General features: G+C 44.7%; 1 protein-coding gene across 3 annotated transcripts in view; it reads left to right on the top strand.

Moving 5' to 3' along the window:
* LOC149473654 (stimulated by retinoic acid gene 6 protein-like) overlaps positions 1 to 15,864 on the top strand; it is a 96,992-nt gene that overhangs the window by 6,073 nt on the left and 75,055 nt on the right. For 2 of the 3 annotated variants that reach the window (XM_089674541.1, XM_089674534.1), the window contains exons 1-5: positions 15 to 181; positions 3,775 to 3,850; positions 6,298 to 6,398; positions 11,840 to 11,970; positions 14,153 to 14,273. In XM_089674541.1, the coding sequence (XP_089530667.1) occupies positions 30 to 181; positions 3,775 to 3,850; positions 6,298 to 6,398; positions 11,840 to 11,970; positions 14,153 to 14,273 (581 nt within the window). In that variant the 5' untranslated portion in view covers positions 15 to 29. Of the gene's footprint in view, positions 1 to 14; positions 182 to 3,774; positions 3,851 to 6,297; positions 6,399 to 11,839; positions 11,971 to 14,152; positions 14,274 to 15,864 lie in introns of those variants that run through there. The other variant, XM_089674548.1, reaches the window with a different exon arrangement.

The raw sequence follows: 15,864 nt of genomic DNA, 5'->3' as shown, positions 1-15,864 counted from the left end.
GTTGTGTGTACAGAGGGGATGGGAGAAGTATGAGCAGATCTCGGCAGACACATCATCAGGAGACAGCACAGCAAGGAGGAGGATGGAAGGATGGGATCTGCTGCTCCATGGAGCCAGGGAGGACTACAAGTACCAGCTGCACCCATTATCCTGTCTGCTCTGGTCATGGAGTCATAGATCTGTAATTGTACTATATGCATATTGCATCTACTGCTGTTATATAACGTTATAGTGAACAGATTTATGCAGCCTGGAGGACTAAAAGTACCAGCTGCACTGGGAATCCTATCTGATCAGCCTAGTCTCTCTCTCTCTTTTCCTCTCTCCCTTACTATTTATCTTTCTCTCTCTCTTTCTCTCTCTCTTTCTCTCCTCTCTTTATCTCTATCTTTCTCTCCCTCTTTCTTTCTTTCTTTCTTTCTTTCTTTCTTTCTTTCTTTCTTTTCTTTCTCTCCCTCTTTATCTCTTTCTATCTCTCTTGATCTCCTTCTCTCCCTTTTTATCTATATCTATATCTCTTTTTCTCTCCATCCCTCTTTCTCTCTTTATCTTTTTCTCTCTTGCCCTCTATTTTCTATCTTTCTCTCTCTTTCTCCCTCTTTATTTCTCTCTCTGCCTTTGTGTCTCTTTCTCACTCTCCCTCTTTTTCTCTCACCCTCTTTCTTTCTCTTTATATCGCTCTCCCTCTGTCTTTCTATGTCTCTCTCTTGATCTCTCTTTCTCTCCCTCTCTCTTTATCACTCACTCTTTATCTCTATTTTTCCCTCTTTTCATTCTTTCTCTCCTATCTCTCGTTTTCTCCCTCCCTCTTTATCTTTCTCTCTTTATTTCTCTCCCTCCCTCTTTATCTTTCTCTCTCTATTTCTATCTCTCTCTTTCCCTCCCTCTTTCTCTCTCTATCTTTCTCTCCCTCTTTATCTCTCTCCTTTCTCTCACTTTATCTCTCTCTCTTACTTTATATCTCTTTCTCTCCTCTTTATCTCTTTCACTCTCTTTATATCTCTCTCCGTATCTTTCTATCTCTGTCTCTTGATCTCTTCCTCTCCCTCCCTTCCTTTTTATCTTTCTCTCCCTCTTTATCTTTCTTTCTGCCCCTCTCTCTCTCTTTATCTCTCTTTTTATCCTTCCCTTTTACTTTCTCTCCTTCTTTATCTATATTTTGCTCTCAATTTCGATGGGGAGGGGGGGCGCAGATGTTAGTGTTGCCTAGGGCAGCACAAAACCAAAATACACCACTGACCACTGTAGTAACCCTGGTTGAAAATGGCTGCTTTAGTGTGTTAGTACTTGAAATTGTATGTACCTGAAAAATAAATATTTACTTAACATAGATAAACAATAGAGAGCATGAATAATCATAACTCACATTGGCTGCCTAACAATATTTGTGCAAGAAGTCAGATAAAGTACAAAAGTTCAGTTGCGTTATCTGTAGTTACAATTATGTCATATTCTGATCCTACTATATGTATGTTACAACATCAGTCTAAACAGCTTATAGGCAGAATAGATCCAAGGATTAATTTATTTATTACAAGTACTTATATAGCGCCGTCAATTTACGCAGCACTTTACACATATAATATTGTACATTCACATCAATCCCTAACCCTCAAGGGTTGTACAATCTAAGGTCCCTAACCTACATTCATACATACACATACTAGGGACAATTTAGACAGGATCCAATTAACTTACCAGCATGTCTTTGGAGTGTGGGAGGAAACCGGAGTACCCAGAGGAAACCAAGCAAGCACAGGGCGAACATGCAAACTCCAGGCAGGTGGTGCCGTGGCTGGGATTCGAAATAACAACCCTAGTACTGCCAGGCGGAAATGCTAACCATTTAGGATTCATGCAGTTAATGTCATGTTCTGATCCTACCATATGTATGTTGTAGCAGATTGTCAGACCAGGCAACATTTGTAGTGTTCAATTGTCCTCTTTTGAGGATCTGATGCCCACTTAGTTAGCTAATAAGAGTGAAACCTGGTGTATTGTTCTGTTCCTGTAACCCTTCCTCCTCAAGATTCACTGTGTTGTGTTCTAAGGCAGTGCTCTCCAAACTGCGGCCACTGCCAACCTTTATCCGGCTCTTGGGGTACTATTCCTCCCAGTGATACGAGGCACTATTCCTGCCACTGACTCCAACAATGGGTTAATATCTCCTGCACTGACACCAACAGTGGGGCACTATTTCTCCCATTGACACAAACAATGGGGAACTGTTCCTTCCACTAACATCAATGATGGTGCACTATTCCTCCCACTAACACCAACCATGGGGCACTAATCCTTCCACTAACACCAACCATGGGGCACTATTCCTTCCACTGACATCAATGATGAAGAACTATTCCTCCCACTGACACCAATGGTGGGGCACCATTGCTCCCACTGACAACAATGGGGCACTAATATTTCCCCTAATACCAAAGATGGGACATTGTTTACTCCTATTGACACCAGGTCATTTTCTATTCCCACTGGCCAGCTTCCCTAAAGTCTGAAGCACAGTAAACTGGCCCTTTGTTTAGAAAGTTTGGAGACCCCTGTTCCAAAGGAATCACCTTCAAAGCACCATTTTCGGAATGAGTGTTTATTTGAGCAGTTGTGATCTTCCCATCAGCTTGAACAAGTGTGACTATCCTTTTCCAACCTCTCATTAAAAAAGTGTTTTCACCCATAGAACTGACACTTTCTAAAAGCTTCCTTTCTTCCACCATGCAATGCAGATCATTAAGGCTATAAAGCAGGACATAGATTTGGAAAAAATCTCTCGATTTTCTTCCGATAAACGAAAAATCGGTTGGTCGCAAAGCCAATTAGACCACCAATTAGAACGAAAATCGGCAGATAAATTCTTTGTAATTGTCACCTCTACAGGAAATGATGTCTTTTTTTGGGCGGAAATGCTGTCGTGTCTTGGGCAGAAATGCTGTCGTTTGGTGACCTTTTTGTCCCTCCCTCTTTTCATAATCTGCCGGCAAGACAACAGCAATGTTTCGTTCCTACGAATTTTCTTCATTTATTGTAGTAAAATGCCCAAATTAAACCGCAAAAAAAAACTGGCCCTTATAGCGCTTGCTGTGTTAGCACTGGAGGAGAAAGAAATTTTGTTCCTTAAGTAACTTCCAGGTCATCGCACATGCGCATTAATTTGTCGTTTAGAAAATCGGGGTATATTGCCATCAATGGGAAGAAATTCTGTCGTTTTCTAAAAATTTTCCAGCTACAACGATATTCAAAAAGACAAAAACATATGAAAATCCGCAGATAAAATTGCCCATACACGACTAGATTATCGACGGAGTTTAAAGTCGTCCGAAAAATCGAAGGATTTTTTCCAAATCTATGGCCTGCATTTCTTTTAAATGTTTTGGGAGATCAGAAGGTTCTGAGATGCTGCGACCTCCAGATCTACCATACTCTCCAAGAGACCAATCTAATTGGAAAATACCACTATTTCCACAGCATGCTGCATATAGCCTGGATAGGTGTCACTGTAAAATAATAACCAGTGGGGGTTATTTACTAAAACTGGAGAGTCCAAAATCTTGCTCAACTCTGCACAGGATCTATTCAGCTTTCAGGTTTTATTGCCAAAACTTGATAGAAAACACTGAAGCTGGAAGCTGATTGGCTACCATGCGGAGCTGCACCAGGTTTTGCACTCTTCAATTTTAGTACATCAACCCCAGTGTCTGCTATAACTGCGTTTTATTTATAATATAAGGTGACTGAACATTTCTAATAATACATTTGTTTTCACAGAAATATACTGGAAAATGGCACCTGTAAGCCTCAAATCAATCTGGATTTATGTTTGCATTATTCTATTATTCCCTCAGTGAGTATTTGAGGTTGAAATAATTAAGAATTATACCACATTAAAAGCATAAAACAATTTTGCATCCAAAAAGTTTAGTAGTTGCTCAATATATAGCTTAGTAGGTGGTCTCAGCAATCATTATTTGCTAAGCAGAACAGAGCGCTTTTATTCCCCAGTCACACTGGTGCGACTTGTCATGCGATTTGATAGTTTCAAATCGCATGACAAGTCGTACCTTATTGTCCGCAGTCGAAGCGGTCAAGTTGGTGCGACTCCGACTCTGTTGGAATTTCACCAATTTTTAAAGTAGTTCATACACTACTTTTTGCAAGTTCAGTGTAGACATGTGTGCATGAAGACGCACAGATATCTTTCAAGTTGCACCAACATTCAAATGATTTCAATGTCGGATTTAGTGTGACTGAAGACTAAGTTTAGTAACAAACATAAAAAAGAAGACAGCATCAAAACTAGCTCTCACTGAATAGAATAACATTTTTTAAAGAAGAATATCTGGAGACCTGAGAAAGATACCTACCTTGTTAGAAAATAGAAATGGAGAACTAAAGCAGCCCATAGGTGAGTCAGTTTTTTTTCGTTCAACCAGCTGGTTAAATTAAAAAAACTGACTTCATTCCCCCATCCATTCACTTGATGAGCTATTCTATTCTGACAGTGGGGTGACTTCCTCCCCATCAGAATAAACTGATCAGTGCTGCAGTCTATAGCCTGCAGCACTGATCAGGCAGGGAAAACCTGACAGAGTGATTGTACAGAAATCCATCGGTAGATCTACTTCTGTACAAGCACAGTGCCCCTACATGGGTTGAAATTTCCATTTCAGTCCATGTATGACCAACATGTAGCCTCCCTAGTGGTCTGATTATGTTAGTATTTCTGTGCTCAAAGCGATACATTATTTTGCATGGAAATATGTAGTTTTTTTATTGTAGGCTGTAATTTTTAGGAATAACTCACTGAAATCTGTCCGAACAAGAGTCTATTAAACATCCCGGGTATGATAAAATTTGAAACACGAAATCATAAATTATAATTTAATAAATAATCATAAATAATAATAATATAATAATAATAAATTTAATTCAATAATATAATCAAACCAAAAACACTGAAATTTGAAATAGAGCGCCAAGTTCGCACATCACTGAGCAAAGTCGCAAAATCGTTTTCAGTGTCTGATGACGAATTTCCCCACAAATCATTATCACTCAATTCTGCAAGTGGTTCTAATTTACTATCGCTGTTCTCTAGCTGGTCTAAACCCGCTTTTGACCTAAAGGGATGCTTTTTGTACGCCATGGACATTTCTCAGTTTCAAGGCAGAAAGAACAGTAAAAATGCAGGCAGAGCACAGGACAAAGCACTAGGGACAAAATGTATGTGAAATGGTTTGATACAGTAATGTTTTACTATGTGATTTTAGTTATTTAGTGAATGTCACTTTTTTACATTTTTAAATTTCCCATCGTTCCATCCCCGTACATCCCAACGTTGCAGGGAATGGAACCCAGAAGACAGATGCCGGCATCGGCCGGAGGACATTGCCAGGGACACTGCAGGAGGGGCAACGCTGCAAGGTATTCCCGAGTGTAGCTGAAACTTTACCCTGAGCTACACTCGGAAATACCTCCAGGGAGGTTGATGTTCCTGATGTGCCTACTTTACCATGTACGGTACTTGTATGAAAAAGTATCCTGTTCTCTTTGTATTGCTTCCTTTGTGTGAAATTCCTGGTGTTCCTGCCAGTCCTGCTTTCTTATTAAAAACTGACCACCCTAGGCATGAGAGTACAGCGTAGTAATTATGCTAGCTATTCTGTGAACTCAGCCTGTTCTCCTCCAAGTATTATACTTGTCCTGACACGCCCCCCTGCACAGATATTCACTGGGAGGACCAGTGTACTGCTGCCCCCACCCCCACCAACAGATGGTATGTGCCTTTCATTTCTATTTTAAACTGAATGTGTTGTTTTATAAGGTAAGGGTTTACATACAGTATACTCTAAGTCAAAAAGTATGTTCACAAATATGTTTATTCAGTCTAATTTTTTATTTAGCTTTTGGCATGATACAAAGAACATTTGATACAAACTAAACATTTGTTCTCAGTGTGATAGTAATCTTTCTGCGCATCTCAATCTCTGGGCATAGATACTGTAGATATGAAAGAAAATAGAGAGAAAAATACTATGTGTTCTTCTTTTATCATTTGTATCTCTGATATCATTTTTTGCCCATAACCCACTAGGACCTGTTGGTAACAGGACAGAAAAAAATTGTAAATATCTCCTGAAAGTGGGATCTATAAAAAACTAAAGCTAAACAGTGACAATTTATCATTGCCTAGTGACTAGTGACCATTCTCTGGTTCAAGTTAGAGTAAAAAAACATTGGTTGCTTCTTTATATACAATGTAAAAAACAAATTATGCTTTTCTTTTTAAAGGTACTAATAATACTGGCACTTTCTTTTCTGGAGAGACGTAATAATAGGACACGATTTGATGATAAAATACAATTACTTGATAGAAGGTTTGGATTTGTAATGTAAGTACATACAACACATTTCTCATAAAAGACCTTTCAAGTCTACTACAGATATGACCAGTGGCCTAACCTGCAATGGTTTTGACAATGGATCACTGTATGTCTGTCTAAATTCTTTTCTTCATTGTCATTAATAGATCTGCTATCCATTAAAAAACCTGGAAAATATAATATATGGATAGCTGCAATAACAATAATAAGGAAATATTCACTGCCATGCATGTTCTGTGTTTAAATAAGCTATAGGGTACAGGAAAGGTTTTTGTAGCCAATTATAATGCCTGGCAATAACTTAACGACGGAACAGGCCATTCATGTTCTAACTCATTTTTCTGGTCCTTGCATTTATTTTTGATTTATGATCTATCTGGCAATTATTGTATGTGGAACTGCACCCAAAGCTCCTCAGTAGGAGGAATATGGGAAATTATAATTTACAGTGTTCTGTTGCTATCTTTGTGTTTAAAGAATTCACTGTTGATTTAAAGCTGAACTCAAGGCAAACTAAACACACAGTTGAAATACACATTTGTAAACAGAATTTGCAATTAAATCCAGCCACTTTTGTGATTCATATACTCCTACCAAACAGCACAGTCAGGATGAGACAGCAATTTTTGTCTTAGAGGAGAGCAATTTTCCCCCTCTTTATGCTGCTCTACCCTCCTCTCACCATGTTGCATGTAAACAAATGACAGCTAGATTGGCATTTTAGAGTTCCCCTTCCCTCTCCCAGTTTAAAGTGGAACTAAACTGTATGTGAGCATCACAAACTGAAAACGCAAAGAAAGAAAGAAAGAAATATACATGCCTATTTGTTTACTAATAAGGATTAAAAATAGATAATGATGATTAAAAAAGTTTGGTTCTGTTTTAAGCAGGGGAGGTAGGAGGCTGATATCAAGATTCAGGTACTTATGATAGTTGTATGTAAAATATATTTACTTATTATTAATGCATAACTGATTTAAAGTTCTCAACTCCCCCCATCCCTCATGTTTTTTCTCAAGTACCTATAGTGCTGTAGTGCTCTTAAAGCATATACTCACCTACACAGGGAATCTAGCATTTTCACAATGTGATCCACTATTTGGGTGGTACACGGCAGGTCTTGAGTCGCCATCTTTGACCTCTTCAGTGGCGGGGGAAATGTAGCTGTCAATGCCATTGATTGTCAACACAGGACCTAATGCTGTAATATCAGCAGAAGCTGTCATGTAGTCATGTATTCTTATAGTGTCCCCCTCTGGGTACCACGCGGCTGGGCACCTACCACCACACAGCCCCGAGCCCTGTCCAATCCGGCGGAGTCAAGCCTGCCACACGGCCTTCAGCACCCACTGACACCAGACCCTACCGCTCCCACAGACACTGGGCCCCTAGCACCCTCAGTCGCTGGCCCACAACATCCGCATGCACTGGCTCACTTCGCCCACGGACGACGAGCCCTACTGCACCTACCAATGCCTAGCCCACTCCACCTCCAGACATCGGTCCACACCACCTCTTGACGACGACCCTTCAACACCTCCTGACGCTGGGCCCTTCAGCACCTTCAGCGCCTCCCGACGCCGAGTCCTCAGCACCTGACGCCTGGCCTCAGCATCTCCAGTCACCGAGCTGCCAGCATCACCAGACGCCGTGCCTACCAACACCCCCAAACATCGCGCCCTACGACCCCTCCACTCGCTTAACCACCGTACCCACTGAAGACGTGCCGCAGCACCAACGGACTCCAGCATACTGCACACACAGACTGCAACCAGCCAGCTGCTGACCCAGCTGCCCTCCACTCTCACTCTCCCCCTACAGAAGGACTCAAATGGACTCCTCCACAGCGATACAGACTCTCCACATCACCTTGCCCTGACCTGTATCCCTTCACCTCCCCCGACCTGACCAGCACTCCACTCACCCCAACATGCCACCTGCAATCCTCCTCCTCGTATTCCTCTCCTCCATCCCAAAAATCGCCTCCCTCTACTCGCCTACCCCCCCAAAACAGCTCTACATTGCCCCTTCACTTCTCCCCTCTCCCCACTACGGCACTCACCACCTCCTCCTGCTACTCCACTCCCCCGTCGACCCACGTGCCACCACTATCAGACCCACACGCTCCTGCACTTCCCATTCCCATGCCACCTTCCTCACCCTTCTCCTATCCGCTGGGGACATCTCCCTGAACCCTGACCCCTCACCACCTCACCCCCCCTAGGGACCCCCCTGCTCCCGCCAGCCGCTGCAACCCCCTCAACCTCATACCTGTGCCCCTCCTCCCCGCATCCATCCCCCCTCTCTCAGTTGCACTCCTGAACGCCCGCTCGGTTTGCAACAAGCTTACCGCCATCCATGACCTCTTTATCTCCCACTCCCTCACCTCCTAGCGGTCATCGAAACCTGGGCACAGGCCACTGACTCTACCTCCCCTGCAGCACTCTCCTATGGAGGTCTCATCTGGTCCCATTCACCAAGACCGAGCAGTCGCAGAGGTGGTGGTGTCGGCTTGCTCCTGTCACCGCTTAGCACCTTCCAGGTCCTCCCTAACAACCCCTCTCTATCCTTCTCCTCCTTCGAGGCTCACTGCATCCGGCTCTTCTCCCCCCAAGGATCGCAGTGATCTACAGGCCTCCTGGATCCATACCCCGCTTCCTGGATAACTTCGCCGCCTGGCTTCCCTTCTTCCTCTCCTCTGAGCTACCGACCATCATCCTTGGGGATGTCAATATCCCCATCAACGACAACAACCCGGCTACTTCCTAACTCCTCCACCTAACCTCCTCCTTTGCGCTCACCCAGTACACTCAATCCTCCACCCACATCGATGGGAACACTCTGGACCTCGTCTTCTCCCACCTCTGTACCCTCCAGCAGTTCACTAACACCCCCTTCCCTCTCTCCGACCACCACCTCCTCACGTTCTCCATCTCCCCTTCCCCTAACTTCCCCCCCCCCCCAAAGCGCCAAACCATCACCAGCCGCAACCTCCACAACCTGAACCCGGCCCCCCTCCACTCGGATGCCGACCGCCTACACGACAGCATCCTTCCACTGTCATGTCCTGACCTAGCCACCACCACGTACAAAGACTCACTGTCAGCTGCCCTAGACTCTCTGGCACCCCTAACCACATGCAACATCAAACCCAGACCGCTCCAACCATGGCAGAACGACCACACTAAATGCCTCAAACGTCGCAGTAGCGCGCTGGAGAGACTATGGCGCAAAACCAGGTCCCCTCGTGCGTTCTCCCTCTACAAATCTGCCTTCTTCACTTACATCTCCTCCCTCCACGCCGCCAAGCAGGCCTACTTCGTAAACCTGATCAACACCCTCTCCACCTGCCCTCGCCGACTCTTCTCCACCTTCAACTCCCTGCTCTCTCCCCCCCTCCTCCACTCAGTACCTCACTTACCGCCCACGAGATTGCCACTCATTTCCACAACAAGATTGACGCAATCCGTAAGGACATAGTCAACTCACAATCTACCTCCCCACCTAGCCTCCCCCCCCCCATCACCCCCTCATCTCTGACCTTGCAACCGCACTGCCCCCCACCACACCCAAGGCCCCGCTTACCGTAACCCCCCCAGCACTGTACTCCATCAGCCCTGCTACCACTGAGGAAGTCACCAGGGTCTTCTCAGAAGCCCGCCTCACTACCTGCCCCCTGGACCCAATCCCCTCTCAACTCCTCCAGTCACCCCCCTCTTCCCTCATCCGCTCCCTCACCCACATCTTCAATCTCCCCCTCTCTACTGGCGCATTCCCCTCCCCCCTAAAGCATGCGCACATCACCCCCATACTCAAAAAGCCCTCCCTGGACCCCACTGACTCAAACAACCTCAGACCCATCTCCCTGCTGCCACTCACTTCCAAGCTCCTTGAACGCTTAGTCTACGATCGCCTAAGCGCCCACCTAACTGACAACAACCTCCTTGATCCACTACAGTCTGGCTTCCGTCCCCTACACTCCACCGAAACCGCCCTCCTCAAAATCACTAACGACCTACTAACTGCCAAAGGCGACTACTCTGTCCTCCTTCTCCTGGACCTCTCCGTGGCCCTCGACACAGTTGACCACCCCCTCCTCCTTAATAAACTACTCTCCCTTGGCATCAGAGACACCGCTCTCTCCTGGTTCTCCTCTTACCTATCCCGACGCTCCTTCAGCGTTTCCTACAACGGTGCCACCTCCCCTTTCCTCCCCCTCTCTGTTGGGGCCCCCCAAGGCTCTGTCCTTGGACCTTTTCTCTTCTCCATCTACACCTCCTCCCTTGGCAAACTCATACACTCCCACGGCTTCAACTATCACCTCTACGCTGATGACACTCAAATTTACCTCTCCACCCCTCACCTCACTCCCACATTCTCTGCCCGCATCCCTCACCACCTAAACGACATCTCAGACTGGATGTCGCTCCATTTCCTCAAGCTTAACCTCTCCAAAACCAAGCTTCTCGTCTTTCCCCCTGCCCACGCCCCCCCCCCCCCAACCTATCCATCACTACCAACAACACCACCATCAATCCCGCCCTGCAAACCAAAGTCCTGGGCATCATTCTGGACTCAAACCTTTCCTTCCAACCTCATGTCAAATCACTTACAAACACATGCAGGCTCCACCTCCGCAACATCGCCAAGATACGTACCTTCCTTACCCCAGACACCACTAAACTACTCATACACTCCCTGATTATCTCACGCCTTGACTACTGCAACTCCCTTCTCACCGGCCTACCCCAGTGCAAGCTCTCCCCGCTTCAGACCATCCTGAACTCAGCGGCTAGACTCATCCACCTCACCAACCGTTCCACCTCTGCCAGCCCCCTCTGCCTCTCCCTCCACTGGCTCCCCATTGCCCAACGCATCAAATTCAAACTACTAACTCTGACCTACAAAGCCATTCACAACACTGCCCCTAACTACCTCACCAACCTGATTCCCAAGTACCACCCTACCCGTACCCTTCGCTCCTCACAGGACCTCCTTCTATCTTGCTCCCTGGTCTCCTCCTCCCACGAATGACTGCAGGACTTTTCCAGGTCCTCCCCCATCCTCTGGAACTCACTACCCCAATCCATCAGACTGTCACCTTCCCTCCTCACCTTCAGGCGCTCCCTGAAAACCCACCTCTTCAGGGAAGCCTACCCCATCCTCACCTAACAGCCGTTCTCCTTCATTCCTCCTACCACTCCATCCCCCACAGCCACTTCCTCCTGTACCACTGCCCCCTCCCTCCTAGATTGTAAGCTCGAAAGAGTAGGGCCCTCTAACCCCTCGTGTGCTGTTTGCTGTTGCTGTACTGTTTCATGTATTGTCCCCCCCTCTATTGTACAGCGCTGAGCAAACCCTTTGGCGCTATATAAACTCGATGTAATAATAATAATAATAGTGCTCCAATGCTCCAATGCTCCTCTAATCTACCGCTTCTGTGTGGTCAGTCCTTTAGATCTTATTGGGACCTTTAAAAATAGATGGACATTTGGCTTTGCCTTTGGGGCAATCGCAAACAAAGTAATGTCACTCTTTTCTGAAGAATACCTGCCACCAGGTGTGCCACCATGGGCAAAAGGTAGGTATTTTAATTAATGCAGTGATCTTGATTTACTTTGTCAGTGATCTGGCTCAGTTTCAACAAGCCACAGTGATGCACACTATAATAACAGCCAAGGCTTTAACCAACAATTAACTGGTGTTATCAACAAATGTAATGCCAACCAAGAGGCACAACTATAGTAAAAGGGGCAAAGGTCAGGGATAGAGTCTTGATAGGGATGGAATAGGAGCAGTGTTAGGGAGAGGTAACTGACAAGGAGAGAAAGGTTATGTCTGATGCCAGGATCTTGGAACTGTCTCTCACTGTCAGCTGGCCAAATTGCAAGGACTTTGGGGACCTCAGGGCTACCTAGTAATCTGGATACGTCCTGCAAGAGAATGCTCCTCAGACATTCTGTGGTCTGTAAGACCATGTTATATTGCTGCTGAAAAAGTGTCTTGTTGACGAATGTTATCTTTTTGCATGAATAAGTGTGTAACCCAAAACATACATTGCCAAAAGTATTTGGACACCCCTCCAAATCATTGGATTCAGGAGTTCCAAACACCTCCATGGCCACAGGTGTATAAAATCAAGCACCTAGGTATACAGACTGCTTCTACAAATATTTGTAAAAGAATGGGTCACTCTCAGGACCTCAGTGAATTCAAGCATGGTACCATGATAGGTTGCCACCTGTGCAATAAGTCCATCTGTGAAATTTCCTTCCTTCTAAATATTCCACAGTCAACTGTTCGGGGTATTATAACAAAGTGGAAGCAACTGAAAACAACAGCAACTCAGCCACGAAGTGGTAGGCTACGTAAAACGACAGAGCGGGGTCAGCACATCCTGAAGCGCATAGTGCTCAGAAGTCGCCAACTGTCTGCAGAGTCAATAGCTAAAGACCTTCAAACTTCATGTGGCCTTCAAATTAGCACAACAGCATGTAGAGAGCTTCATGGAATGTGTTTCCATGGCTGAGCATCTGCATCCAAACCTTATATCACCCAGTGCAATGCAAAGTGTTGGATGCAGTGGTGTAAAGCACGCCGCCACTGGACTCTAGAGCAGTGGAAACGTGTTCTCTGGAGTGACGAATCACGCTTCTCTCTCTGCCAATCAGATGGACGTGTCTGGGTTTAGCGGTTGCTAGGAGAACGGTACTTGCCTGATTGCAATGTGCCAAGTGTAAAGTTTGGTAAAGGGGGAATTATGGTGTGGGGTTGTTTTTTAGAGGTTGGGATTGATCCCTTAGTTCCAGTGAAGGGAACTCTTAAGGCATCAGCATACCAAGACATATTGGATAATTTCGTGCCTTTGAGATGAATTAGAGCACAGACCGTCTTCTCGTCCAACATCATTGCCTGACCTCACAAATGCGCTTCTGCAAGAATGGTCAAACATTCCCATAGACATACCCCTAAACCTTGCGGACAGCCTTCCCAGAAGAGTTGAAGCTGTTATAGCTGCAAAGGGTGGGCCAACTCAATATTGAACCCTATGGACTAAGACTGGGATGCCATTAAAGTTCATGTACATGTAAAGGCAGGTGTCCCAATACTTTTCGCAGTATAGTGTTTGTGGTTCTATTTCTGTCAACTACCTTATTCCTGTGATCATTCAATTTCTGCAATATAAAATAATGTGTAAGCATCACCACGTTTTGACTCCTCCCAATCCTCATGTATGCTGGTTAAGCTCCACCCATAAGCTGCTTTAGGCTTAGTGGATTCTAGCATGTGATGCTGAGAAGTAAGGTAACAGAAACAAACAGTCAGACCATTGTAACAAGATTTTCCTCATAATTTTAGGGAAAAATACTATATAACATTTTACAACCTTACAACTAAATATCTAGTACAGTAATATTTTATTGATCTCATTACTGCTCTTGATTGTAGTATAGAATGTGTTTGCATATTTGCCATTGCTAGGAGAGAGGGGTAAGAGAGATCACACACAGTACCTCTCCCTTGTCATAGCACAGCTGGCTGTTTACACAGTAAACTGGCAGAGAGGGCAGGCAGATGAGCTGGGGAGGGGGTGAAAGGATAGGTTTCCCAGCTACACACTCCCCCCCACCAAAGAACCTCTGGTCCCCAAAAGAGGGGCAAAGACCATTTGCGTATAATGTCCATAATCTGGCACAAACTCTCAAAGTACATTGGGAGGCAGGTTAGTACATATATTTATTCTGTTTCTGTTTATTTTCTAGCACTTGGCCTTTTAGTGGGAGCTATTGAAGTTGGACTGTCGTATTACCCAATTTTTGCATGTCTGACTACACATAATAAAATAATCGGATCCCTTACAGGATTTCTTTATACTCTTACCTGGTGTGTATTGATTCCATACTTTGCATATTTTTCTATATCTTATAAAGCTGACCATGCTACCTTTTCTTTGCTTTATGCATGCTTGTTTTTCAAGTGTTTGTCTTTGAAATGAAATTATTACATTTATAAGACAGTATGCAATAATAGAGCAATACTTAAAAAGAAAAAAACAGTTGTGGAGTTTAATAAATTGAACTAAGGTACCTGTAGCGATCGGCTAGTAAAAAAGCTGACTGTATCATAGCTTTTTCAAAGAGAATGGATTATGGTATAGTATAAACAGCCCAGGTTATAAAAATGCTTATTATGGTAATGAAATAATTTTACTTTTGTAATGTTAAGTGGAGCTCTGGGCAAACAGCTAAATGCTGTCAGTTGCTCTTTCCATTTACACATCTCCATCACTTTGCATTTCTATAGCCTCTGCTCTGCTGTTTCCTAATTCTGGCTTCCTGGGTTATCTACCTTCTAATTTGACAGAGGTGGTGGTGATGATTGACTATCCAGTGAGCAGGCTGGCATCAGAGAGGTGACATAGGAAGCTGCAAAGCTCCAGCATTTGTGTCACCTGCCTAGCTATGCAGTATGGTAGGAGTGTGTTACTCACAACTCTTGCTGAATGAAACTTGCAACAGGTAGGACAGTCTGCACATATTTATTAGCTGTTGGCTGGGAGTACCATGTTAAGTCTATGTAGGCATGAGAGTATTATATGGGTTTGAATATAGGGCAATGATGGTAGAATTGACATTAAAGGAGACTACAGAGTTTCCTTCTGAACACATATATGATGTCCTATCAACTTGCTTCTTAGGCTGAATCTAAGTAACTGTGCATGCTGCAGATGCATGTCATATGTAGCGTTGCCCCGAAGGAGCAGCTAGATTTTGATTGGGCCCTCCTAAGCTCTATACAGCCAGTTAAAACACATTTTCAGTAAAACAGTCCTTGAGCTTGTTTTTGTTGGTTTTTTTTAAGGGTTAACAAATTGGATGGGGTGTAGTGATATATGGGATGCCTAGGAAACTGTAGAACTTGAGGACAACTTCTTAGCAAAAACACTGTAAAAACTATGGACCAATAATCTGCAACAGTCTCTTTAAGAAGCACTGAGTCCCCTTTGGTGTACCTCCACAAACCCCAGGAGAAGCTCTCCTCATCCACCTGTTTGTCCTGAGGGTATCCCTGAGCAAGGGATTTCAAGATCTGCAGTTAAGTAGTCCCAGATGAGAATTAGTTGGGTATTGCACCGCTTCTCTGGCCCAGGGAATGCAGAAGTACTCATACTGTCCTGTAGCTTAATGGGTCACAGCTGGTTTCAGGCCTTATGCTGGGCTGGCTCCTTCCCTGTTGACAGACTGTCCTCCCTAGGAGACTGTAATACAATGGAGATCCTTCCGTTCAGCACCAGCCTGTAGGTACGCTCCCCTCCCTGGGACTCCCTCCCAGGCTTCATACTCCAGAACTTTCCTTCAGTCCATCTTCCACCTGACTCCCCTGCTGTTCAGGTTCTTCCACATTTAAGGGTTGCTTTTAGATACAATGCCTGGCCTCCTGCCTGATGATTAGCCAGGTTCCCTTAAACATGCAA

This window comes from Staurois parvus, unplaced genomic scaffold (genome assembly GCF_062004578.1).
Source record: "Staurois parvus isolate SC_StPar_1 unplaced genomic scaffold, SC_StPar_1.0 ptg000012l, whole genome shotgun sequence".
NCBI classification, from domain to species: Eukaryota; Metazoa; Chordata; class Amphibia; order Anura; family Ranidae; genus Staurois; species Staurois parvus.
The sequence above is the reverse complement of the archived record's forward strand: the minus strand, read 5'-3'. Positions and strand labels throughout refer to the sequence as shown.